We start from the raw sequence: 26,984 nt of genomic DNA on the forward strand, positions 1-26,984 counted from the left end.
GTACGCACACATGCTTTAAACTGCCTCCCCTCCCCCATCCGCCTCCTCCCTCTGGGCGAGGGATTTCCCTCTACTAAAGATGAAGGGGAAAAGAGGAGGGGGGGATGGGGGGGATGGGGGGACCTCTTGAAGATGGAAAAAAAAAAAGCACAATGGAAGCAGAGTCAGACTTATTGCTTTCACCCAAATAACGGAGCAGGAGGAAAAAAAGTTTGACAGTGGAAACAGTTTAAATTCTGTTAGAGTAACACCATCACCGCGATTCACCAAGGACAATTTATCAATACGATGGCGAGGGGGGGGAACGCTGTTAGTGCAGACCAAAACGCCATCCACTGTCCCGAAACGCATCCCATCGCAACCTGGCTGCCACTTCACACGCCGATATTCAGAGTTCATGTAACGATGGGCGCGCTGGTGAGCTTTGCTGTTCATTTCTCAAGGGGGGGGCAGCAAGGACATTGTCCTCCTCTGCAAATGCCAACTGTTCTCCAGAAGACATTTATTTGTGGAAGTATCCACTGAAACTTCTGTGAATTACAACTCGCGCAATACGCCCCAAAAATGTGTGATTTATGAGAGATGACAGGTGTGGAAGATGGTCCCAGATCAGTTTTTAAACGAGGCCATTAAAGGGATTCTGCTCCAGCAGGATGTGATAAACAGCATGGAACCACCCTGCTCTGCAACACTACAGTGTAATGTCCTCACAGGACTCTGAAGACTGTTTTAGGGGGAGAAATAATGCGGTTTCTGAGTTGCAAAGACCCGAAGGTCACCATATAGAGGACGGCCGAGGTGCCGGCGCTCACCTGGGCTGGGAGGCTGGATCTTCGGCTGACTCTTTTTGGTGTCCGTGTTGAAGAAGTCCGGGGGCGGGTCCTCGCCACGCTCGATCTTGCACTCGAAGGCGTACAAACACTGGATATACTGCTTCTTGAGCGAGCTGGCTGCGCTGCTCGATGTGCCCACGTTCAGGTTGGTGGCCAGCTCCCTCCACTTTTTGTTCTTGTTGACCTGGTGGGCGACAGAGGAAAGATGGAGGAGGCGACTCAGGAAGCCGAACGCAACAGTCTTGTAGGGATTCATCTATAAATATCAATTCTTCACACGGACACCAGCGCAGCCTCGAAGAATTACTGGAGTAATCACAGAATTCTGTTCCCCGGACAGTTCAGATTGGACACGCGAGTGCCTAAAACCTGCTGATGAGGACCAGTCGTACCTGTGTGAGACCCCCGATCTGTTTGACAGACACGTAGAGTCTGAAGAGATCCAGAGGTTTGCGTCCCACGGCCGGCAGGTTGCTCATGCCCATGGCCTTCTCCTCAGCAAACGCCAGGTACTGATCCACCCACATCTTCCGCTCGGGCTCTTGGCCCAGATCGTACAGACGGGTGATCTTCTCACTGGTGATGGTGGAGGAGCTCGACTTCTACGGGAGAAAAATGGGGAATTGGTGAGCCGGATGGACAAAAGTCTCAATTTTGTACCTGGATGCATTTCAGCTACCTTTTTGGATTCAGTCTTGGGCGTGCCTTCGACCTTGTTGTTTATCTTCTGGGCAGGGTTCATTTTTTCCATCCCAAACTCTGAATTTGGAGGCATCCCTGTGTGTTTGGGGAAAAAAAAAAATCATCGGTAAAACAAGTCGGAGTAACCAGTGAGAAAGGCAGTGGGGCTTTACTGACCAGGGGTGTTGTTGGCCATATTTGTGCCCATCGGGTACGGTCCTGGGCCCCCCTGGTTCATCATTCCGTGCATGCTGTTCATGCCAGGGCCGTAAGGGGAGCCTGCTCCCATCATGCCCTGGGACATGTTAGGGTAGCCAGGTGGCCTAAAGAGAAAGGAGCTTGTTTAATACTAGCCGAGGTTTTACAATTACACCAAGCAGACCTCTCAAACAAACCAAAAGGTTCAGGGAGAGTGATTCTCATTTTATCTTCTCCTTGTTCAGCTGCTGCACTAACAATTCTGCTGTGTTTGTTCTGCATAAAAAGATCCATTTACGTCATAATCCAGCAATTCCAGCCCACCAGTGCCTCTCTGTAGGCTGAGCTGGTTGGCATGCTTGAAGGATAAAAACTGAATTCAATGTCAGGGAACATCTCCTGCTCTCTTCTCTCTTTACTTTCCTTTTGTACACAAGTGCTGGGTTTTTCCTGCCACGGACTGTCGCACATTCACATAAGAATAAAGTCACAGCAGACTGCCTCACACGTGGGAAGCACCGACCATTTTTCACGGTCATGTGGGCAAGGACACACGAGACAAGAGCCCTCGTCAGAATCACGTCGACACCGCTGCAGCCCGGAGCTGCGAGTACCTACCTGTTGTGTATGGAGTTTGTGGGTCCATGGTGCATCGAGGGGCCCCCGTCCTTCCTGTTCATGCCCGGAGGAGGACACATGCCGGAGCCCACCTGAGGATGCATGCCACCCATGTTTGTGCCCATCCCGGGGCCGTAGGGCCGAGCACCCATCTGCCCTGGGCCCAGTCTGCCAGGTGGGATGCTCCCATATGGCCCCCCACTGCCCTGACTGGGCATTGGGTTCATGGTCCCGCCCATCCCAGGGCCACTGGGGTAGTTGGCATTGGGCATTCCTGTGTAGCCAGGCTGCCTGGGGTAACCTACAGGTGTCAGAGGGACAGATATTAAGATTGTCACCCTGAGACAGGTAAGCGAAACTAATCCATTCTTGCGGAGATGAGAACACCGAACAGCCCGGGTCTAAATTTATTTCCTGTTCTGACAGGCAGCCTGATGAAGCAGGCCTCATCTGGCCCTTCACCGCCCGCCACTATGACTCATTTCACAACTTCATCAAAGGCCACAGAAACCATCGGAGACTTCAAAAGTGTTTTAATTTCATAAATATGAGAAGCGAGAGGAAACTTCAAAGTTTTCTTTTTTTAATCTACTTCCGTCTCTGAAACTGCAGCGGTCTCGAGCCAACAAGCGCAAACTCATTCAGGATATCTTTTGGATGTGCACGACGGCACTGAGAAGCATCCAAAAACATTAGTGTGAGTGGTTTCTTAAGCCCCACCTTGTGGGCCGTACTGCCCGCTCTGAGGACCATAGTTTCCCATGGAGTTGTTCTGGGGATACGGTCCCATTCCACTATGCATCTGGCCTCCAGAAGACTGGCGTGGAGATAAGGCAGAACCAGGTTGTCCAGGGTGACCAGGAGACCCGTAAGGGGGCATCTGAGGGTTACGCATGTATACTGGGGAAGAAGAACAGATAAACCTTTAGCAAAATATTTTCGGGTCAGGTCGACTGGTGAGGTGATGGATCTTCCCGTGACTGAGCAGAGAGGGTGAGGTGGTTGTACACGTGTCAACACTCACCCCTGTCTTGGCCCATGGCTGACTGGTTCATGGAAGAGTGCATGATGCTGTCAGACTGGACGCTGGGTGGCCGAGGAGGCATTTGGTTACCTGCAACGTGGGATGTTGGGGAAAGGAAACAATTTTAGACCTTTTTTGTCAAGAATACTTTGTTCTCATCTTTTAGAACCTGATATTCTCTTACCTGGTACAGCAGCGGGGGACAGCGGGCCGGTGCGTGACGGGGTGACACTGGCCGGAGAACCCACGGGTGATGGCGAGGGCCCACGGATACCTGGCAGGTGAGGAGAAGTGTGTGGAGAGAAGGGCGACTGGGCAGGGTTGCTCTGCTCGCCCTGACTGCTGGAAACTCCGGATGTGCTGACGCCGGGGCTCAGGGCCCCTTCTGTACCAGTGGGCAGGTCATCAATAGACCCCGACAGGTCCTGTAACAAGATGGGCAACACCGGTGAGTTGATCTAAGCGGAAGCAGCTAAGAAGTAAAGCAAGTTCCTTTTTGACCACCCCACCATAGCAGTGACAATGCTTTACCCAGGCAAACAGCTCAGTTTGAGTGGCTTGTAAAGGGAAAACAGGGGGAAATAATGTCTGAAACAAGTCATCTCAGGAGGCAGTCAAAATAATTGGTGCTGGGCACCGACTCCAGTGCCATGTGGTGTTGTTATTGAGCCTCGCTGGCTGTGACACAGAGACGAGAAGCGAGGTAGGAAGGCAGCCGGCGATGATTATGTTTGTGGGAAGGTGAATGTTTACACACTGGCCACTCACGTGGAGCCCATGTGCTCAGCTCAGAAATGCAAGCTCATCTGCCAGTTACATTGGAAGAGGGGGCGAAAAAATGAGAGGAGGCAGGAGGAGGAGGAGGAGGAGGGGGGGGGGAAACACGTATTGGAAGGTGGCCAAATACTCCCATAGAAATCTCACACTCGCAGACTGGCTGCAGCCCCGAAGCCGGCGGTTTTGCACTTGAAACGGCGCCCGTTGCTATTTTTGGGACATGACCTGATGGAGAAACCCCAGAGGGAGTGACAGGAGCAGAACGCTGATTCAGAATCCACCCCCTCCACACCCCACCCCTTCCCCTCCCTCCTCTTCCTCCCATTTCAGCGAGTACACTAACCCAGGGCTCTCTGACCCGACGGAGGGGACGTGGCCACAACAAAAAGCAAAAACACGTGGCGCGTTAACATGAGACTCCTGGGGAGGGTTTGACAGCACACGATTCCCCAACGTGGCCGGACGGCACGGACGACTTGGAGCGGCGGGGCGCTAAGTACCCTGGGGGAGAGGCAGAGATCAAATAGCATGACATTCCTTGCTAAAACAACCGTGGCAAGATCCCCCCCCACCCAAAAGCCATTACCGTCAGCTGACCTACATTCCCCATTCTTCCCAACCCCAGACATCACAAGACCAGTCATCTGACAGACACCCGGGTCCAGCCGCTGAGATGACCACCTCAGTAGCAGTCAAAGATCATTACCACCCCCCCCATCAGGCAGGTCAGAGGTCAAGTCCAGTTACACTCCTGGTGGACAGCTTCAGTCACAAGAGTGACAGGGGTGCATTAACAAGGCAGGATTCACCTGAGGTGGGGGCAAGGAGGCTGCACAGAATAACAATAGACAAGAGTTTTTGGAATGAGTACATTTAAATTTAGAATTTATTTATCAGGATCATAATAAAGCAGAGGTTGAAGATGACAAATTACTGTTGCATGTCAGATTTTAGCATTTTCTTTGTATAAACTTCACATTTCTTCCACATTTTGTGCCCAAAGTCATTTATTTTGCATTTAATTGGTTAGAAATTGAGCCATTCGATGTTGGAGATGGAACAAGGATGAAACACTAGCCAAACTGCCGTGTTTTATCATTGTCTTCTTCTTGCACATTTGATATGTACATGCGTAAGGTTTTAATATCATAGGGCATTAATGAGATGGTAATTGACATGGTGTTAATTACAAAATATTCCTCAAATTACACTCTATTAGCCATATTGAATATGCAAATACACAGCAGGGCCGTGGCAAACCCACGAGCCAGCTTTGCACATGCAGAAATGTGAGCTCACTGGTAAATATCTGACAGCACTGATACATCAGCCTGGACAGGCAGAAAGACACACACACACACACACACACACACACACACACACACACAGGCTCCTACCTACTCCCACTCTGCAGTCATTGATTTTTCCCGACTCAATACTGCACAGCACCAGCCTGTTCTGCTGACTGCACAAGCTGGACAGAGAGGGGGTGGGTGGGTGGATGGGTGGGGGTATGATACCGATGCTGCTGCCGCTGTGGCTCCACTCTTCAGCACGGTCTTTATTTTAAAAAATGCACAGGGTAGAAATGATAGAAACTGGGCGTGTGACGCGTGTGAGTGACACCGGGGCATCTCACTATGGGGGTCGCAGCTCAGAGAAGGTTACAGCATCAAATCTAATTTATGGCATTAATGGCAGCTGATGAGGTTAAAATATTCAAGTCCGTGCTGTTTTCTGAACGAGGGAAAAAGAGGGGAAAGCTGTCTTGGATCTGCGAGAGAGACGGAGAGGGCTGCAGCTCTTTCTGTGGGAGCTTCAAGCTCCATCTATGGCAGCCATTTTGTGTTTTTCCCAGTACTGCCTAACATGGAACTTCAGAGCTGCAGTCTTCCGCATCCGAGCTGATTAAAGAGCCGCTAAAACTGGACAGTTTCAGTTGGATTTTTACAAAAAAATGGGATGGGAAAGAAAAAAAAACCACAGACTGCATTTTGAGATGCTGCGACATTTAACGATGTTTGCGCGTATATAGGAGGTTCAAACGGGGAGAAACTAGTCTAAGTGTTTCTGCTGCCTCTGCTTGCTGCCGTCCTAATGTTTTCCATTTGCAGATTACTTCACTGAATCAATCAAGCCCAGCAAGAGCCATTAGTCTGCCGAGCGGGCCAATTTCTTCCCCCCTTTCTTTTTTTGGAGGCTATGACAAACACGCAGCGGGAGAAGGAAAGTAGCACAGCCGCCCTCGTGGTGACGAAACATCTCTGGATTGTGTAACCCCGGCTGGTAGTTTGTAACTAGATCTGGTGATGGCGGCGAGGGGGTGGGGGAAGGAGGCAGAGTTCATCCCTCAGTCACACACATTCTTCCTGACCTACACTCCTGTTGTTCGCTGGCAGGCTCCCTCACTCTCGAACGCAACACGCCGCGAGGGATTAAAGGAAAAACGCGCTGGCGCATCCTCTGCGGTGAGGCAATACTGGAGGAAAACAGAAGTTCTTTTTTATTTCCCAGATACGGTTCCAACTCCTGGTTACCATGGTTACCAGGATCCACGTGGTTGACACATTAGAGCAGGCACAGTCCCTCCCCCCCTGTTGCGGCCACCCCGCTCTCTCTCTTTGCGGCCTCCCTGCGTGCCAGGCAGGGTCACGGTGCAGTCAGCTACTACAAAAGAAGCAGCCCGTCATTGTTACAGGAAACGCAGACACGGAGAAGCTGTGCTCCCCCACCCCCGCTGCTCCAGTTCCACCACCGCTTTAATTACAGCCTCCGCCAGGCCTTTTATTTCGTACGCGCGCACACAAGAACAGCAGAAAACCTTGACGTCCCGATGTTTGTGCGGAAGCAACAACCTCGTCGGCAGAAGCGCGGCGGTGCTGTGCTTTTGACACTTCATTCAGGGCAAAGAGGGTATTCTTGATATTCCAAGAGGGTCATGGGAAAAGTCATCTCTTGCCTTTTAAGCATAAGATGATGTAAAAATTCTTCCGCTCATTCTCTAAAGCTTTTTTTCCCCCCCCTCCCCTCACAACTTGGGCAGCAGCTGGGAAACACCGGCGTGGCTGCAGCCTCAAGATCTCCAGATTACTGCTGTAGCTTAGCATAAATCACATTTGCTCAGGCAAAATTAAATTAAACCTGCCTATTTCTTGAAACCACCTGTATTGGCTGATAGTGGCAGTCTGGGCAACAGAGGGGGTTAGCTGAGTTGTTGAAAAAGACGGACGGGCGAGTGCCGACACCACCGTGGGGGTCCCACTCCCCTCCAGGCTCTGTCCAGGTCTCTGAGGACCTCCTGAAAGGCCGGGGACAGTTTGGAAAGAGGCAGCTACAGCCCCAACTCAAGGTTTGCAGAGCTACGCTCAACCATGAGGGGGCACTCCCATCCCACAATGTGTGAAGAACTGGAGAAAGGAGGAGAAGCCAGGCCTGCGTCTCATACAGCCGAAGCAGCAGCAGCCATTACAGGGATCCACATACATCACATGCTGACAAACTCTGCACATAAACTGGGAGAAAATGTAACCGCGAGCCATTCAACCTTTACCCAACGTGCCCAATGGGATTAAAACAAAAACAAAAAAAAACCCCAAAACATAATGTCGATTAAACAATTGTGTCTCGGGCCTGTTATTTCATATCTCAACAAACACAAACCGCCATTTGGGCAACACTCGGCAGCACCGCTGGGATTAAATATCTGGTCAATCTCCAGTATCGCTGCCACAAGCACAATGGTCTTCAGACAGGCTTCCTCCAGCTCCCCAGAGATCACCATTATGCTACTACCTCATCACCAGTCGCCACGTGGGCAGGATAACAACAACAAAACAAAAAACAAAATCCAAGATAGAAGAGTGAACCAGCACAGAAAAGGCACAGAAGAATATGATCCATCCATCTAATTCTAACGGTTTGAAATAAAGAAAAAGGCCAACTATGAATCTTAATCAATGAGAAAGGAGTTCTTTTTATAAATGCTCCACATTTGCCTAATTGAGCTCCTCTGTGGGGGTAACAAAAAGGGGGTGTGCGCCGCACACAAACACTGCACCAGCCTGTGTGTCGCTACCACGGAGTAGATGAAGGGAGGCGGTGAGGAAAGGGGGGAGGGGGTGTGTGAGAGGGGGGGGTGGGCTGATTGCTGTGAATAATGGGGAGATGGTGTGTGCGTGGGGGGCCTTTTGTAGAGATCACAATAGTAGCAGGGAGTCCCAGGGCAGTGCACAGATGCCCAAGTGAGGCAGGCAGCTGCCCAGCCCGAGGTGAGGGGTGCTGGGTTAGGGAGAGCTAAAGGGGCTGAAGGGCCTGCTGGGTGAGCTGGGTTAGGAAGGAGGGGGTGTCCAGATCCCCAGATTTCCTGCTCTGCAGCCTCTTCTCATACAGAATCGCACACCCTGTGACTAGCGAGGCAACCAACACCGACAGTAAATTAACTGGGGGTGGGGGGGATGATATAGAGGTTATTTCATCGCGGGCTAATTTGATTGTGAGGCAGGTTTCACCCGTGGAGGCTCAGCGGCTCGTTCAGCGAGGGCAGTAGATGGAGCACAGACAGTGCTGCAGTCAGCCACAGTCTTTGTGCTGCAAAACTAGCTCAGCCCAGCAGAAATGGAGGCAGAGGGGAGGGGCAGGGAAGAGTGTGATCAGCCCAGAGAGCGAAAAAAAGGGAGAGGGAGAGTGCTCTGTGTGTTTGTGTGAGTTTCCATGCATGTGTGCGTGTGTGTGAGAGAGCGAGCGCAAACCAGCAGAAACAGGGTCTGGGTTCTGGCAAAGCTTAGAGACGATTCGCTGAAGCAAAAGCAAAACAACATCACTTTGTCAGCAGACGGAATTTTCCCAAATACATTAATTAAAAATCACAGAGGAAAGAGAAAAAGGGGGGTGAGACAGAGCGGGAGCAAGGGAGAGAAACAGAAAGATGGGAGGAGGGAGGGAGGGAGGGAGGGAGGGAGGGAGGGAGGGAGGGAGGGGTGAGAGCCAACCAGAGGCGCCCTGGAATCTGAATAAGACAATCACACACAGGAAGCAAAAGCCCCAGAATAGCAACAGGAAACTGGCCCCGGACTCTGAATACCAACATAAGCCAGAGCCTCGCAAAACAAGGCTGCGCTGCACGGCGTTACGAAAGCTGCTTTAAAGACAGAGCGAGAGAAAACAAGACGGGGAAGAGGAGAAGAGACGGCCAGGCGGAGGAAGGAGCGGCACGAAAGCGGCGTGGCCGGAAAAAAAATAAAAACCAAATAATGCAGCAAAAAAGTAATAGTGTAATGGAGTGTAATAGTGAAAAGGAGCGGGGGGTTGGGCTGGGTTGGAGAGGAGAGAGGAGGGAAAAAAAAGTGGGCTGGCCTTGTCAGGCTGATTGCTTCAGAGCTATGTCGCAAAAACAAGCTTAGCTGCAGGAGCAGAGCGGCGCTGGGCTGGGCTGGGCTGAGCGGGATTGCAGAAGTGAGACTCAGAAGAGTTTAATGGCAGCGGGAGATCGCTCAAGTCCGAAACCAGGATGTTTCTAGCACGCCGCAGAGGGTTTGGTGTCGCCTCGCGCTCCCAAACGCACCGCCTGAGAGAGGGGTGGGGCCGCAGTGAGCACCCAATATGAAGCCAGGGATCTTCCGAGATTATTCCACCAACCCTTGACTCTCTCCTCACAAGCGCTCCCCTACAAAAGTCGCCCATTTGCAAACCTCCGGCTGGAGTGTGTGACCAACACGTGACCTTCCCCTCGAGTCTGGAGCACATTCAGAAAGATCAGAAAAAGAGGAGCATCACAACCCGGAGGGCGGATCCTGGTGGGATTAGCCCCGCAGTGGGGAAAAGGGTGTACAAAAGACATGAGAGAGGACAGGGGGATTAAAAAAGAAAAGAAAACAAGAAGTGAGGTGGGAGGGACGCAGGCGGAGGTCTGGATGTTCTGCTCATTTCCACGAGTTGACTCGGAGAGGAAGTACGACTTCCAGGGAGTCCGTACAGATGCAGGCCTGCTTTATTTCTGAAAATGGGAAATAGGTGGGCTGTTCCCTCTCTGACTGGCATCTGCAGAGAAATACCAGTCGACCAGTCATGTGATTAATGAAACAATGCTCTGTGGCACAGCCTCGGCACTGTAAAGCTCAAATATCTGTCCCTTTTTGGACGGTATTGAGGACAAATATGGACAACAGCTAAAGGCCCTTTTTAGCTCCCGTTTTATTCTAAGGAACATTTCAAGGCTGGATGGACTTTCCACTTGTGCGCTGAACAACTACAGGCTGCAAGTTTGTTTCAGATTTCCCTCCACATTCATGACCGTGAAAGCTGTTTCCATGAAGACGAACGATAGTTCCAGTGAATCAGCAGTGTGGTTAAACTGTTCGTGTGCATCCCGGAGCCACAAACCAGCTCAACCTGCTCAGCTAGTTCCACGCTTTACGCCTGTTCCCCTTCCACCCCACCCTCCTCCTCTAATCTGGAGCCGTTTCCCGAGGCCGACTGTTGCTTCTGTACCTGTACTTTGCAGCAGGGGTCGGGGCTCCAGACGGTAGGTGTTTAGCACCTGTTTCAAACGGGGGCCCATCTGCGCTCTGGATGAGGTGATGTCTGGCTGGCTCGGAGCGAGAGCGACTAAAGTAGCTAAATGGTGCTTACCCCTGAGCCGCTGCTGGATCAGGATTCGGTCACAGTCTGAGGCAGATTAAAACAAATGTGCCTGCACAAAAATCACTGCAGGTCATTGGGGAATAAACAGTCAATTCAACAACACGGTGATGCTTGGTGAGAGGCCGTCAGGCGGGTGTTGGCCTGACGGGTTAGCCAGGATGTAGAATTTATCCTCAAATTTAGCTGGTGCCACATTTAGCATGGACATTCAGAGCCAATTTCTCAAATTATTGAGCCGGCTTGTCCCTAAATAGGTGGTTGATGTTTCTGTTATCCAGCAACAGAGCACAACAAATGACTTTAATCTAAAATCAGGACCTGAAAACTGGAAAATGCTGCCAGTCTTGCTGGATCATAAAATGTTCCTTGATATCTTCTCGCGTCCTGCCAGTTTATCAGAGCTTTCATAGCTGCTCCAGAAGCAAATTCAAGGCTTTATAAAGCACCACATCCAACACCTGTGGGAGTAAATTCAGCAGCGTGACCGGCCGTGCACGCCACCACGTGATCTCTGCAGGGAGCAGAGGTGGGAGATCCGTTCATCTCTACCTTAGCCAGATTAATGGCCCTTGCAGCCAATCACAGCACACCAACAGGGAATCCCCTGGAAGTCAGGGAGGAAATAAATAAAAATAGCCACGGCCCGGCCAATGGCTGAGCCTGCTGAGACGCGTATAAATAAATAAGAGAAATAAATAAAAGAGGAGGGAAACACATCCTGAGGGCATCCCCTCCTGGCATAGACAGTGCTGCATCACATCCCTCCCCACCCAGCATCCCCATTCCAACCAATCGCTCACACTATTTGGAGTTATTTGCTTTGACTCCCCCCCCTTCCCACGCTGGCGACTTCGCTCTCTCACTTTCATTCTCTGTCATTAATGATCTCATTTCTCACTCTCCTTCCCTGAGGCCCAGAACGAGGTTAGCTCCACCGTCTGACCTATAAACACCGCCATGGAGACTCAAACCTGTTAGCCGGAGCCACCTTCTTTCACAGCGACACCTATCAGGCTGCACTTTGCTGAAGGGAAATTGGCTCTTTTGAGGCTGTTTGGTATTTTACTTGAAAATTTTCGCTCTCCCTGCATCTGCTTTTTTTGGGATGTATTTGTCAAGAGTGGAATTCAGAGGTGACAGTTTAATTTTCAAAAAGACAGCAAAGGAGGGAAGATACTGTGTAAAAAAAATAAAAAATTCAATTTTACTTTAAGATGTTGACCCTCAATCATGAAGTACAACAGCTGCATGCCAGCAAAGGAAAAAAAAAAGGTTCCGTATAATAAAGCTTCCTATTCCAATCCGAGGCTTGGGAATAAGGCAGACGTGTGATCTAGCAGTGAACCAACCAGCGGGAATCACCAGTGTCAGCAGTCCAAAGTTCTGATATTGAACTTACGCTAGTAAAACACACAATTATCCACAGTTGATTTGGCTCTGAAAGGCAGGAAATTTCTATTTTCAAGCCCGGGGTGGCATACGGTTGTGCTATTTGGCCACAATTCGGACATTTATCCGATATTTAATGTGTTTTGACGGTAGTAATACAAGGATCTCCAATAAAACGAGTCTGCGTGGGCACGTCTATAGTAAACACCGTATTAATGAGCAGATCAATAAAACACCAGTCAAAGCCGTATTATCCACGTCCGTCTCATACTGGTTGTCGGGATATCGACCGGTAAATTAGTCTGCGGGTTCAGGACGCGGCCCGGGTTCCATGGAAACCGCCTTCACTGATCACAAAGCCGGAGTTTGAGCAAGAAGAGGCACAGGGCTTACCGGCAGGCTGGACGGTCGGGTCTGCATGCTGTCTTCCTGACTGCTCTTGCTGGAGGCCATGGCCTGGTTGGAAGCAGAAGCGTTGGACTGGGAGCTAAAGGAATCCTGGGAAAGTTCCTGGTCGTATGGAAAACGTCGGATCAAGCATCATTGCAAACAGACCATGAATTGAACATACTGTCTTTAAATGATGCTCTTTCATTATAAGCCTTTTAAATTTGAACAAAACGTTCATTTAATCCCCAATAGTTTACACTGACTTGGTCATTAAAGCCCCCCCCCTCCAGATATTCACCCCACATTTGGGACATATTTAACTGTATTAACAGAAAAGTCTGCAAATGACTGCAAACTGTGTAAGGAAACGTTGAGGTTGAGGTGTTGTTACCTGTGGAGGAGGGGGGAACCTCTGATAGGGTGACTGTTGCTGCTGCTGGGGTAGGGGGGGTGTCTGGGAGTATGGTGAGGGTTGACCCTGCTGGCCATGACCGGGAGGTGGCTGGGCTTGTGGAGTTGGACCGCCTGGCTGCTGTTGGGGCTGCTGCTGCTGCTGCTGCTGCTGTGGCTGTGGGGGGCCCTGCTGCTGCTGCGGAGGTGGGGGCTGCTGCGGCGGCTGCCCCGGTCCTGGAGGCTGCGGGTAACCGGACTGACCTTGAGGACCCTGCTGACTTTGAGGACCCGGCCCTTGCTGCTGCTGCTGAGGCTGCTGTTGCTGCTGCTGGGGAGGGACGTAGGGAGGCTGTCCTTGCTGGGAATGTGGGGGCTGGCTATAAGGAGGCTGACCTGGAGCGGGGCCGTGGGGGCCTTGGGACTGTTGGTAAGGGGATCCTGACTGTCCGTGTTGTCCCGGTGGCTGTGAAGGATGGCCCGGCTGGGAGTAGGGAGTTCCAGAACTGCCCTGGGGCTGGCCAGGGTACGACGGCTGCTGCTGCTGCTGCTGACCGGGGAGGGGAGGGGGGCCGTGCTGACCGTAGTAGGCTTGACTCTGCTGGCCGTAGCCTCCTGGGCCTTGCTGTCCGTAGGCTGACATCTAGATGAGATAAATGGGGAGGAAACATTACTCACCGTGAAAAATGCGAGAAAAGCTAGCTTAGCCATAACGTAGCTTAGCCATAACGTAGCTTAGCCATAACGTAGCTTAGCGACAGGCTGCTTCCCTGGAATATCACTACCTCACTAGTCTACATCATTACACGATTCTTACAGCAGAGCCCTCACAAAAAATTAAATGAAAAGAGCCAAAAAATCCAGTCATAGATTTTTATCATTCATCCTCGGTGGAGTAATCAAAGCATCTCTTCATCTTACTTTCAGATGAGGAAAAGACAACCGTTCCGTGCAGCCGCGAGAGAGACGAGCACGATCCGCACAGCCAACTGATCATTTGAAGTGAGGAACAAAAATCATTCAAGAGTAAGAATTCAGACGAGTATCGCTTTAAATTACAGCCGCGAAAATAAAAATTGACTTTTGACTTCATCTCCTTGAACTTCGATATGAGGCCTTTCATATTCCATCCAATCTTGTGCACAGAAAAGCCTTTCAATAATGCCTTTTCTTTTCATTACCCTGAAGGAGCATGAAAGGAGAAAACTCTGACCTTATGAGGAAACACAGCGGAGAAGAGAAAAAGGAGAATTAAAGCTTTGTACTCGTGCACCACCCGCCAACCTGCTCCAGTTTATATACAGACTCTGATTCTACAAGCTTCAATTACTGAAGAATTTGATGAAAATAAGAGTGGCCACTCATCTAAAACATGGTGAAGGACCTATATACTGCATCTGAAGCACATTCATCAGGTCCAGACTCAAGATTTCAGGCAGGCTGTTAGGAGATAACAACACAACATAATAAGTACAAGAGCACAATAGGATTCGCTCCAAGAGTTCCAAGAAGGGTCTTCTGATTTGTAGCCAAGCATGTATTACAGTCTAGATGGTTTAGTCCTCGCGAGCTCCACTTTAAACACCAGAGTAACACTTCCTGTCTCGGGTTCTGCCAATGTTGTGGCCTAAATTTTGGTTCTGTCGATCTATCGGCCATCTTTGCCACTGTGCTCAAAAATCTGAAGTAAGTAACCAACAAATATGGACAAAACACCACGGTGTCATCTCACACAGCCAGTTCCCAATTCTCTGGGGGGAGGCACCACCCTGGATGTTTGACGAAGGTGTACATGTCACCCACCTGCTGTCCGTACTGCATGCTGCCCATACCCCCAGGGGTCCGACTCTGCATCCCCATTGGATACCTCTGAGGACCTGGAGGACCGTAGCCTTGACCAGGGTAGGAGCCTCCCTGCTGGGGTCCGGGCCCTGCGGGAGGCCCCTGCTGCTGCTGGGAATAAGGGTTGGGTCCTCCGTACGGCTGCCCGCGCATCTTCCCTACCTGGTCCATTGGGCTCGGAGGCTGCAGAACAAACGAGGAAAACGTTGGTAGTGATGGTGCGTTCACTGTCGACCGGACAGCGTAGTAAAAAATGCAATCAACACTTGCGCTGCTCGAGGCTTCTTTAATTTGACGCGGCACGACTCCACCAAAACCAAAACCATCGTCGAAGTTGGTCAAAAACTCAGACTCGGATCCCAAACTCGTGCGGAATTCCCCGGAAGGGGTGGATCCGTTAGAAACCAGTGGGGACACAAAAAAGATGATGCAGGCATCTACCCATAAATCAGTCACGGCGTAATCAAGCAAATATAGAACAAAACGCAGGAGGAGGGGAGGGGGGAACGGAGTGGATTTACTTTCCTACTAGAAAGGGAAAAAATTGGCCATGAATGAATGAATGAGCCCACTATATGTGCCAGGAGCGTTTTCCTGCCCAGGAGATCATTGTGCCAGTGGGTGGATACTGTTACATCCTAGATGTTGGTTGGGGGGGGGGTTCCTATGAAAAACGTGTGTGAGGAAACGTCTGCGGTGGCTGGAGCCGAGCCCAAGAGTCAGCTGGAGCCACGTCACAACGGAGGTCGGAGCGGCGGCGGCGGCGGGGGGGGGCAAACTTTGGCTGTGGTGGGATCGTTAAGACCGGCGTGACCTGGACCAGATGATGTTACTGGGTCAGGAGGACGTACTGGCAGCAGATCTGAGGAGGGAGCGGGGGGGACGGGGGGGGGGGGGGGGGGGGGGGGTAATAAGCTGGCCTCGTCTGTCAACAGCTGGAGCCGAGGTCATAAAGTGTCAGATATTCAGTGTGTACACAAGAGATGAACACGTGGAATCCCTCAAACCCTCCCTCGTGACAACAAAAACACACCAGCAGCAACAAAAATAAACAGTCCAGGCAGCTCCAAGAACGGAGCGCCCGGCTCTTGGTGTCGCCCTTGCACGTTGCCGTGGCGGCCCTGGCGTCTGGGGGCCACAAAAAGGGCTTTCAGGCAGCAGCACCTACTGGCCCGCTGACCTTGAGCGGCAGACACAAAGCTCTCGTTGCTTCCCACGGTTATTAATCTGTGTGTTTTTCCTGACCCAAAAAGAAACTCCTTTCCTTGGTAAAAGGAGACAACCGCAGGGGCTATTTATAGCCAGCGAGACGGAGAGGGCAGTCTGCCGAAAATGTAACAGGTCCCAGCTGCACTGCTGTTTGAACCCGGGCCAGGCCGAGCTCTTCCTGGGCTTTAATAAAGCAGCGGGCTTTGGCACTCCATGAATGACAGCGTGCAGAGAAGGGGTGGAAGGGGGGGTCCAGGGTCTCAGCAGGAGGCTGCAGTGTGTCTGGATGTGTGTGTGTTCCTGTAGGTATTGGCGGTGGGATCAACAGGCTGTCGGGAGGGTCACGATCATTATCCTAGATAAAGGATTCCATTCCAGGTTTTCCTTCTCGCCTCCCCAGGACTCCTGAAGTACAGGTTCACAAGTGTGTGTGTTTGTGTGTGTGGGAAAGAGAAAAGCTAAAGGGTAGCAGAGTGTTACTACAGTCTCTAGGGTCATTACCAACCACGCACTGGGGGTAAAAGGTGATGGGGCCGATAGGGACCCTCCTATGACCTCTAATAGCCTTTTAACCCCTGGTCCGTGCCCCCCCCAGTACCCAGCTGACACAACATGACATCATACCTTAGAGGAGAGGATGACAAACAGTCTCGCTTTTACTTAAAGGGGTCAAACAATGAAAAATACATGAGCTAAAAACAAGCCAACTAGCTTAAAAGCTAACTGCAACTACAGAATAAAGGTATATCCGTCATCAAGATCCACTCTTCAGCCATCAGACAAAACAAAGAGCTCCTTTTCCATCCTTCCTAATCAATGATTAGCCGCCGCTGAGGCTATTTTAACGCGGCGTTGCATCCTCGCTCTCCCTTCAAGACTGGGGTGAAAGGTCAGGAGAGCAACGACCTGCAATCAGACTTGCACCTGACGGATGTAAACAATCGCCGCCGACATCAGGACCAAAGGTAACGAAAGCTCTAAACAGATCAAAACAAACCACGAATATCCAGAACTCAAACAGGTTACAAGTGAGGCGGGCGTGGACGGAACCACGGGAAACTCGGGGCGTTGCGCCTCCTTTTTTAAACTCCTCGACCTAATTCAATCATGTCTGAGCACTGGGAGGGAGCTGGGGCTCTGGGATTTATTGATCTGTTTACCAGTATTTTCCTCACACTGCTTAAGTTGTTCACATCTGACACACCATTACACATCCTGCAACATCCCAGAAAGCATCGACTGTGTGTGTGTGTGTGCGTGTGTGTGTGTGATCATCACTGCTGTGCGTTGTGTGTGGAGATCAGGGATCGCTACTGAAGCCTCTGTTCAGCTTCACCTCCCACTAAACTCAAGTGGTCCAAGTGTAAAGTCTAAAATCTCAACTTTAACGTCGTCTTGTTCTCATAATCTCTTTGATGTGCGCAGGTCAGACCGACGCGGTCAGTTAACAGTGGGGTCGTCTATTAGCATGCGGCTAAAATGACGAGTTTCGACCCAACGCGCGCTGCTCGGTGCCGTTTGTGATGGGAATGTCGCAGCAGAAACCATTCCAAGGTGACACGGCGAGCGAGCGAGCGAGTTCAACATTAACCCCAGGTTAAGAGTTACGGCCGTTACTCGTTAGCCCGGATGGTTGAACCCTGTCTGCGTTCACAGTGAGCGATTGTTTCACGTCTCCATGGAAACGCTGACGGTCGCATGGAGTCTGGCACCGACTCCAACTGTTGCAGGAATTAGAAGAGGAAATATTAGACTTCTAAGATCGACGCCACACCTAAACTGGGCGGAGTTGAGCTGGTTAAACTAAACAAACCGACGATTTCCCGACGTTTCACACGAGAAAACCCCACAACTGTGTCAACTTAACGAATAAAAACTGTTGTCTTTGTCTAACGGCACCTTAAGGGTCACATTAAATGCTCCCAAAATGAATATTAAGCCTTTCATCCATGGTTATTTACTCGAGTGCGCGTTAGCCTGTCAGGTTTTGTAATTCACAGGATGGTGTTTAAACATTTTGTGCATTATTGGAAAATTAATTTGAATTAAAGTGTCGGGGGAATTCCCCACCAGACACGACCGCAGATCACGTGGTGAGGGGTTGCAGCAACCCACGCGTTCGTTTCTGAAACCAGCGCGGCTGCAGAGGCAACGGTGCGAGAGAGGCTCGAAAACTGCTCGTTTTAGCCTAATATACAGCAAACACGTGTGGAAAACATCCTCAATGCTGACGTTAAGACTGACGACACTCACCATTGGCACCAGTTCAAAGCTAAAAGTTGTCAAACCTTTCTCAGAACACAGGATGGTTGACGCCGCTGTGTTTCATTCTGCTGCTCAGTCATCCACCCCTCCCTTCTCTCTCTCTCTCTCTCTCTTCCATAAAAAAATAAATAAAAAAATAGCCACAATTAGCACATGGCTAATCTGCATAGAGCAAAAGCAGAGCGCTCTTGGCAGAAGAGGCTGCCCTGAGTATACTGTGTCATGACTGCTGGTGGGCATTACAACTATTCAAAACTGTGCATGTGTGTGTGCGTGTGTGGGGGGGGCAGAGATTTGCGAGGGGTAGGGGAGGGCGCGACTGAGGGGTCTGGAGTGGTGCCTGAGCCTATGGGGCCGAACGGAGCAGATGGACCCGGGGGACAGACGATAAACAACTGCTGCTAATTTAATCCGCCACGCGGCCACACGGCCTCGGCCCGGCGCGCGCTATTGTTCCACTTTAAAGCCCTTCGACACGCAACGCGCCAGCGCTAACGCACCCCGGCGGAGGCCACGGCGAGACTGGCGGAGTCACACGGCTCACATGGCAGACGGTGAAAGGACAACGCGCCGCTGTAGCGTGATATGTTAAAGCAACGGTTATTTAGGATGTGTCGGGTCACTCCGTACCTGGCCGAGGGGACGACTCACAGCTAGCATAATGCAGAAATAAACCATTAAATGCTGTTATGATCATCATATACTGTGTTTACATGTATAAGCTGCAACATGGGTCTATTTACTATTTATTAGCACGCATCCTGGCTAAAATGCTAACTGATATTGGCCATCAGAGGCAGATGTGATAGCAACATCGCCTCCTCGTCAATATTAGCTCACAAATGGCGGTGCAAATTTATTTATAAATCCACCGAGAATAAAACTGTGCCGACTGTACCGAGGCGACCTGAAGGCACCATCCCGCACTAGTAAACAAACATGTCATTATCTGAAGCTGTTTACCTAAAGACAGTAAGGTCAATAGCATCAAACAGAAATAATATGAGAGGAGACGCTTCCGACTGGTGCATCAGAACTCAGCTGCCAGAATAAACTGGTTCCCAGCGATGTGCTCGCTATAAAAGAAATGGTTTCCTGAGCCTGTGGGGTTATTGGTTTGATAAAAATGGAGGGTTTGCCGTCTGCTGCCAGGCCTGTCAGCCTGATGAGGTTGGAGTTATAAGAGAGCGAACATCCTCCCTGACCACCTGCTGTCAACCTGTCAGGACAGACTTATATTTCCAGGTGACGGCGGCTGAATGAAATGAGCGAGGCTAGCGGCCGCCGCGTGAAACGCTACAAGACCGACCAGATGTTTATCACCATAACGGTGAAGGTGATGAATCCGGCGGCCGTTATTCTGGATTTACGTTCACACTACAAGTGAGGCGGAAGGAAGCAACCACAGGAATAAACTGTTGACACCCTTAATTATGTGATTTCTAACACCAGCGCGTGCTGCGGCACCCTCGGAAAACACCAAAATAAGGAGATCTGTGTCGAGTCTGGGGCAAAATCGCCCATTCTTGAGACTGCAGCCGGCCACTGGGGGCAGACAAGATACAATGACCTCCACACACACATCAGGAAGTCCACCAAAAAACACGTAGCAGCCTTTCAGATTACTAGCAAGATAGCAAGCACCCTACACGTCCTTCAACTCCAACAGGAGCTGGAGAAAGAGAGCAGGAGAGAGCAGACCCCTGGCTCACTTTTGCTCTTTAGAGGGGGCACTAAGGGGGGGTGAAAACGCTTCTTTATAAGGCCACGCGCTCTCTCACCACATCAGGATCCTTTCCAGCAGCTAACGCTTGACCATCTCACACTGGCAGCCATCGCTGAGCATGCGCCACCTCTTGGCCTGATGGGAAACTCTTGATTTTTGCTCCACGCCGACAGCTCACGGACGCAGCAATTCACCTCTGGAGTGTTTACCGTCACGCACCACTGACACGGCGTGATGAATGGCAGCCGGACTTATTTAAAGCCCAAGAATGGCAGCGGCGCTCGGGTTACACAAGCCATCATTGGGGCCGAGCCGCTCCGAGATGAGCCACCTGACGCGGCGGTGGAAGAGCATTCCCGGCCGACATTGGGCGGGAAACACGGCAGTATCGGTTACACCATTTTACCGCGGTACCGAGGAGGGTTGTTAGTCCGGAGGGCCGCTGGCATCCTGGAGGAGCCTTTACGATGAGTGTTACTCACTACGATTCCAAAAATACCCAGACTGAGGAAGGAGGCAAAGCCACTTAAGAACCTGGCCGGGACACCGGCCTTCTCACGGTTGGAGACGCTACTCCCACGGTGACGTCAGAAAACACACCGTCGGATTTAAACACGCTCGGCCGGAGTTCAGTCCGGTTCACACTTAAATTAAAAAAAGGTTTCATTTTAAAGAATAGTAGCATGGTAGTAGCATACTCTGACTGCGTCACATCTAGTGGTGCTAGCATGCTCGTTAGCGTCGCGGGATTGTTTGAAATTCCCAAATTCACCAGAGCCATTAGCAGCATCGTGCACCAGACTGCACTGATGTGCACAACAGCTACCACAGAGCAGCAGCACCCAGACAAAACAACATTAAAGGGCCTTTCTGCTGCGGCTTTTGCCTGCGTGACTTTGCTGACCGACAGATGCTCTATTTATATTATTTTAACCATAAGCTGATCAAATCAAAACAAAACAATGCGTCTGCTAACGGTGCCCCAGACAGGCCTCCGATGGCGCTGGTCCATGTGAATACACAACAAAAACAAATAAAGCGGGTTAGCCAACAATAAAAATGGCTAACATCTATTTCCTGAGTCAAGCTAGAAATAACAGAACGCTTAAAAATTATCGGGTAATATGTGCGTTGACCTCTGACAGGAGGACACATTTATTCTCCTGCGCGTCGATTAATTCTGCCCCCAAACTGAAGCACCAACAACACCTCCAATGCAAAATTGAGGCCAGTTTATCCCGTAAACACACACATCATACGTCATTTAAATCAAGTCTGCGGCGTCGCGGAACCACATTACTATGCTAATCTAGAACATTTTGGGAGGTAAATGTCAAAGGAAATGAATTAGCTTTACATTCCAAAGTGGGCTGGGGCAGCAGTGAAAGAGTGGCGAGAATGTATAGCTTATATATAGAGAATCCAGAATATTGACTTTAATCTGGAACAAATCTGCAATAATCAAACAAGATGGAATCAAACAAGATCCTCGGAGGTCCTGAAAGACAACAATCCAGACAAAAACTCAATCACATTTACACGATTTTGCTTCAAATGTGTCTGAGGTGACTGCAGGCTGCAGTATTAGCTAGCCCATGCTAGCCCGTAGCCTTCCAAAAGGCGGGATGTCAATGACAGGTGGAGAAAGAGGAGGTCAGAGCGACTCCCGACGATGCACTCACACACATACACACAGCTGTCAGAGGCAGACGAAGATCATTCACAAAACACCCCCCACCCCCACCACCACCACCACCACTCCCCCGGGTCCCGCTGACACCGTTTCTCCCTCACGTGCACACTCTCCATCTACTCACACAGGCCGTCCATGTGGCCTGGGGAGAATCATTACTCAGCACTGCAGACTCCAGAGCCCGACTGAACTTCCTCCTATCAGCCCCCTCCCCCCCCCCCCCAACCACAGACCCACCAGTAGCTGGTTGTGATTCTGTACGTTTTCTTAGAAATGACTCTCACTGTTGAAAAACAGCTTAAAACTACAAGAAAGTGGGGGGGGGGGTCATATTTAAGTGGTTTGAAAAGACTCTTCAATCCCATAAAAGCAACAAAACCTGAGGTTGTTGTCTTAAAATGACCATAAAGTAGAAGCTGCTTTTCATTCAGTGGACCTTAAAAACAAGATTCCAGACTTAAATAGTCCTGCAGCAGCACTTTGTGGATTAATCTGCCTGTTTACTCCGTCTTGTAAAGGTAAACAACAAAAGTGTCCAAATGTGATGGATGAACTCTCCTGCAGGAAGTTTAACCACCATCATGGCTGCGATTATTAATCACAACAGTTGTAAATTACTGCTGCGTGCCTTCCATTTATACCCCCCCCCCCCCAAAAAAATCACACTCTAATGTTTTGATAAAAGTGTCGGATTTCTTTGATTTATATCAGAATAAAGCAGCTAAAAATGACTAATTTGGAATCTGTTTTTAATCTGAAATGGTTTCCGGCCCCGGCTCCAACGACCTGCCACAGTTTCAGCCTTCTATATGTTAAAACGAGCGTCAATATTATACCTTCCTGTAATAAATCAGCAGCACCAAAGCTGTACGTCAGGCCCAGAATGGTGAGTTCATCCCCACCACCTTTGAACTGACGCATACTAAAACTCCCAAGAACTTGTGAGACTCAAAATTAAAGACCCATAAATTTTCATCTGGAAAAAGCTAAATCGACCTCATCCACTGATCACAGCCATGTGATAATAAGATAATTATGCCTCTGTTGGGGGGGAGGAAATCAACACGGTGATAAATGTTCATTTAGCCACTGATGTCCTCCAGCTAACAGGCGATTTCATGGTTAAAAACGCACTCCGGAGTTTAAAACCACACGAATACTCACAATAAGGTACCAATTTTAGCATAAACACGAAGGCGGCTAGCAGGCTGCGCTGGCTAACGGTTAGCACGGAGGTGGCTCTCCTGAGCCTACTGACCTGAGGTCTGTGTGCTCTTCAGCACAGCCTCACCTGGATTATGAATCCTCACCTGCAGCAGCTTCTATCCCATAAATTCCACAGCAGCAGTGATTCCTTCCCACTGCTCTATTAGACACTTAAAAACAGTAAAATAAATAAACTTAATCAGCTGTTTCAAGGTCACCACTTTAATCCCAGAGTGGGGACACATTTGGATCCCTGCAGGAACTAAACGGAACTGTAGACAGAGGCCTTTTCTCACCTCTGCCAGTCACCATGGTGCGTTTAGGTGCATCTTAACCCGTAGGAATCTGACCTCAACCGCTCCGAGGTGGTCACAAATGTCAGTAACGGAGGCAGTGAAAGGTGCTTAAAAACTGGACGTCGAACAGGAAGAGAAGACGAAAAGGCCAAATCCAGAATTTCCCACATAAACAGTTCGAATGTGACGTCTCCCCTCAAAATAACGCTGATGCATAGCGCGCACGTGACCCGTGTCAGCGTTTAAGTCACAAAAGTACCAGCTGAACACTGCTAGCCACTTTAGCTCCACGCCGGCAAACTAGCACACAAGTTTCCCTGCCTGCACCTTCAATGCTACGACCACAAACGTCCATCAATCTTCGGTTTTTGGGATGTTTACCGCAGAACGCTGAAAACTTTCATCATAGCAAAACGCCGCCGTTTATGTCTCATCTCTGTGAGCTAGCTAGCTACTTTATTTGAGAGAAATAGTCTACTCTGCAAAATGTACACGGCCAAGATGATGCTATTTTGTGAATTAGCCCACCTCTGGTCATTTCTAACTTATTGCCGCTGAACTCTGCCGCCATTTATGTCAAACAGCCCAAACAAACGACAGACACACACTAGCTGGGATGCTATCTACACATGCTAATGACAAAACGCTGCAGCTAAAATGAAGTCGATGCGCGCAAAAGTTTCCCACAGCCTCCCTCGGCTTTTTGAAACATCAGCTCCAAACCTACACAGCAACCCCCAGATAACAATCAGGCCCAGCGTTAGCTGTAGCATAAGCTCTGTTGCAGTTATCAGCGGAGATGAAAGCTAACGTCGTTCATGCAGTTCTGCTGCCAGCGTGACACAAATTACTCTCACGCTCCTGTAAACCTGGAGGAAAACATAAATCCTGTGGTGACACTTGGCTGACACCTTGAGTTGTAAACACAACAAACCGACACATGGACGCCGCGCGACCACACCTATTCTGCTGTACCATAACCCCAAGCTGGGCTAACACCCGGCACGGCGAGCGCTCGCGCGCTAAAGAAGAAGAAGCAAAAGTCAGGGGAGAGCTTAAAATACACAAACAAACCAGAAGTCTTCATGCAAATGGATGCAAAGAAAAGACGAACCAAAAAAAAAATAAATGCAACATTATTCTGTTTACGTCACAGGCGACGCTGCAAAGAAAAAAAAAGAGAGAAAAAAAAGAAATGCACGCAGCTATTTTAAGATTTTTATTTTATTCTAGATGGATGAAATGAAATGCAGCCTGGCTGTCACATCTGCACGCCGTGGTGGCTCTGAGCATGCAGGGGGGGCTGTTTTCCTGCAGCCTTCCATTAGATGCAATTATAAATGGCCGAGAGCGGAGGGCCGCGCAGCCAATCAGATCCCTGCTCGCATGTCAACCTAAGACCAACTGTCTCCTGGCTCTGACAGCAGCATTTTACCTCCATAATTCAAATCCCAAAGCAAAGGCAAATCCGCACTTTGCCAACTCCGACCGGCGGAGCCGCGTTTGCGGATCGGCACATGCGGGAAGAAGCGGGGAGCGAGTGGGGAGGGGGGGAGAGGTTCAAAAAAAAAAAAAAGGAGAAAAAAAACCCCGTCGGATCGAACCGAACCGCAGCAGAATCAATCAGCGTTCGTCGCGCCAGAACACTTTTTGCGGGCCCGATTTCGCGCACTTTGCGGGGTGTGGAGACGCTAACCTCGCTCCTCGCTGGGTTTTTTTGATTTATTTATTTTTAACAAACGGGGGTGGGGGGGCTTTTCCTGATTATGCAAATGTCCTTTAACGGCTCTCCGTCATTTGCATCGCCTTCGCAGCGCTGACAGCCGTTCACGCAAACTCCGATAGCGGGTAACGGCGGCGCAGCGGCCGCCGGGAGCGGCGCGGCTCGCCGGCAGGAGCCGGAGCAGGCGGCGGCGGGCAGATCTGCGACGGGGACGCGGAGGCAGTGCAAGGAAATGTGACCTTATCTCCCTCTGCGAGCACCCGCACTTTTGTCCCCCGCAAACTCGGGCTCTACTCAGCCAAACTCCCGCCCCGCACCCGGCGGGGACGCACGCCATCGGCGGCGGCTCGCGAAGTAGTTTCCAGCAGAATGCGCGGCTCGTTTCTCTGTCTAAACACTAATGCAGGGGGTGGTGTTGGGAGAAACAGAGGCAGCCATTTTAGAGCTCTTGCTACATAGACAATGGCTGGGCCAATGCAAAATACAACTCCACGGTGGCTCCGAGGAGCCGCCGAGTGACTTAAACTCAATCAAAGTGTGTCCGAGAAGTAAATGAAGTTTACCTGGTTTCTGTTGGGAGGCTGTCCAGTGTTTCCCGGGCTCATAGGAGGCGGATGGTGGGTCCTTTGTTGCCAACCCGGATGGACCCCACCATACTGACTGCTGCCCATGTCTCCTGCTCCCTTATTGGCCCCTTCCTGATTGTTATAGTCTCCTTGGGGGTAATTCGGGTAGCTCCTGGCAGAGCTGGGTGATGTCAAAAGCTGATTCAAAGTTGGCGTAGACGTAGGTTGTTGGGTTCCCATATTAAACCTCTGATTATTGTAAGAGGCAGCCATAGCCGTGGTTCCTCCTGCTGGCTGTTGCTTGCCTGGCTGCCCCCCAGCCGCCGGAGGCTGGTTGTTACGCGGGGAATTCATGGCCCCGTAACCTTGGCCCTGGTAAGAAGTCCTGTTCGGGTACGGGCTGTAGTTGTTGTAATGGTTGGGGTAGCCGTGTTCGTGTGAATTAGGGGGGTAAGGGTCCATCATGCCCGGCCCCGATGCAGCTGCCATGCCAGGGCTTTGTTGTCCGCCATGTTGATGAAAAGGGGCCCGGTTGTAGTGCTGGTTGTAACCGTAAGGAGGTGGAGGAAAGGGGCCCGGGTGGTGGTGTCCCATACCGGGATGGTTATTCCCTTCGGGCCCGCCTGAATCATTCTGAATACTGCTATTATTATTTACCCTGGACAAATTCCCGTTGCCGTTCTTCATATCAGGATCCCCTCCTCCCCCAGCATTTCCAGCATCGGTCCCGTCCTGCAGCTCTTTCTGGCCCGGAGATCCGCCGTCAGGTCCCGGTTCCTTATTTTCATGCTGTTTCTCTCCCGGTACCGACTCCTCCTGCGAGTCCCGGTCCGGCTTTTTGAGTTCGGATGGCGGGCTAGTGTTGAGAGTGGCGACGCTAGCGACTTGAGCGGCCATGATATCCCTCTCTCTCTCCCCCACTCTCTCTGTACCTCTCTCTCTCAGCACGGCGACTCACTCACGGTCAAACTCCGAAAAAACATTGAATATAAATACAATTATATTTATTAGAAGAACGTACCCGTTGTTCCGGTTCATTCCCCCTTTGCCCTCCGCCCGGACCGGTATCCGGTAATCCACCGCGACTCCGTTTAAAGTTAAAACGGAGAGAGGAAAGTTTGCGGAAGAAAAATATATAAATACAGAGCCGGAAAAATGTATTTCTCCGACACAAATGTGAGTGTGTGTATGTGTGCGTGTGTATGTGTTTGAGAGGGGGGGTTCTGTTACAGAACGAGAGCGCGAGCTAGAAATCAACCAAACCAGCACGAGGCTCCGCGAGACACAGCCATCTTACCGACCTGTCGCGAGAAAATCAAAACACGGACTGGACTCCGCCGTGAAAACTGGATCCGGAGCGCTCACTCGACTACACCAACGTTGTTTATGCCACCCCAAAACTGCCTCATTTTACATTTAATTTTTATTTTTTTCAAACTTCACATGTCGACATGTTCAAGTGTTAGTGTGTTAGCTAATTGTGTTGCTAATTAGTTGTTGGCTAAAGGTAGGAAATGTT

General features: G+C 50.3%; 1 protein-coding gene and 1 long non-coding RNA gene across 2 annotated transcripts in view; one reads left to right on the plus strand and one right to left on the minus strand.

Moving 5' to 3' along the window:
• Positions 1-26,783, minus strand: part of arid1ab (AT-rich interactive domain 1Ab) — a 32,909-nt gene extending 6,126 nt beyond the window's left edge. Inside the window, exons 1-12 of the mRNA XM_029845341.1 lie at positions 25,463-26,783; positions 14,743-14,964; positions 12,941-13,582; positions 12,553-12,669; positions 3,539-3,779; positions 3,355-3,444; positions 3,051-3,230; positions 2,331-2,631; positions 1,692-1,837; positions 1,513-1,610; positions 1,226-1,435; positions 813-1,017 (exon numbers count right to left, since the gene is read on the minus strand). Coding sequence (XP_029701201.1) covers positions 813-1,017; positions 1,226-1,435; positions 1,513-1,610; positions 1,692-1,837; positions 2,331-2,631; positions 3,051-3,230; positions 3,355-3,444; positions 3,539-3,779; positions 12,553-12,669; positions 12,941-13,582; positions 14,743-14,964; positions 25,463-26,362 — 3,352 coding nt within the window. The 5' untranslated portion in view covers positions 26,363-26,783. The remainder of the gene's footprint in view (positions 1-812; positions 1,018-1,225; positions 1,436-1,512; positions 1,611-1,691; positions 1,838-2,330; positions 2,632-3,050; positions 3,231-3,354; positions 3,445-3,538; positions 3,780-12,552; positions 12,670-12,940; positions 13,583-14,742; positions 14,965-25,462) is intronic.
• On the plus strand, positions 16,839-17,757 carry LOC115251775 (uncharacterized). The gene is made up of 3 exons (XR_003890305.1): positions 16,839-16,955; positions 17,416-17,544; positions 17,647-17,757. It is a non-coding gene; the product is annotated as an uncharacterized lncRNA (long non-coding RNA).
• Positions 26,784-26,984: the final 201 nt, after the last annotated feature.

The sequence above is a fragment of the Takifugu rubripes genome, chromosome 12, assembly GCF_901000725.2.
Source record: "Takifugu rubripes chromosome 12, fTakRub1.2, whole genome shotgun sequence".
In the NCBI taxonomy this organism is placed as follows: domain Eukaryota; kingdom Metazoa; phylum Chordata; class Actinopteri; order Tetraodontiformes; family Tetraodontidae; genus Takifugu; species Takifugu rubripes.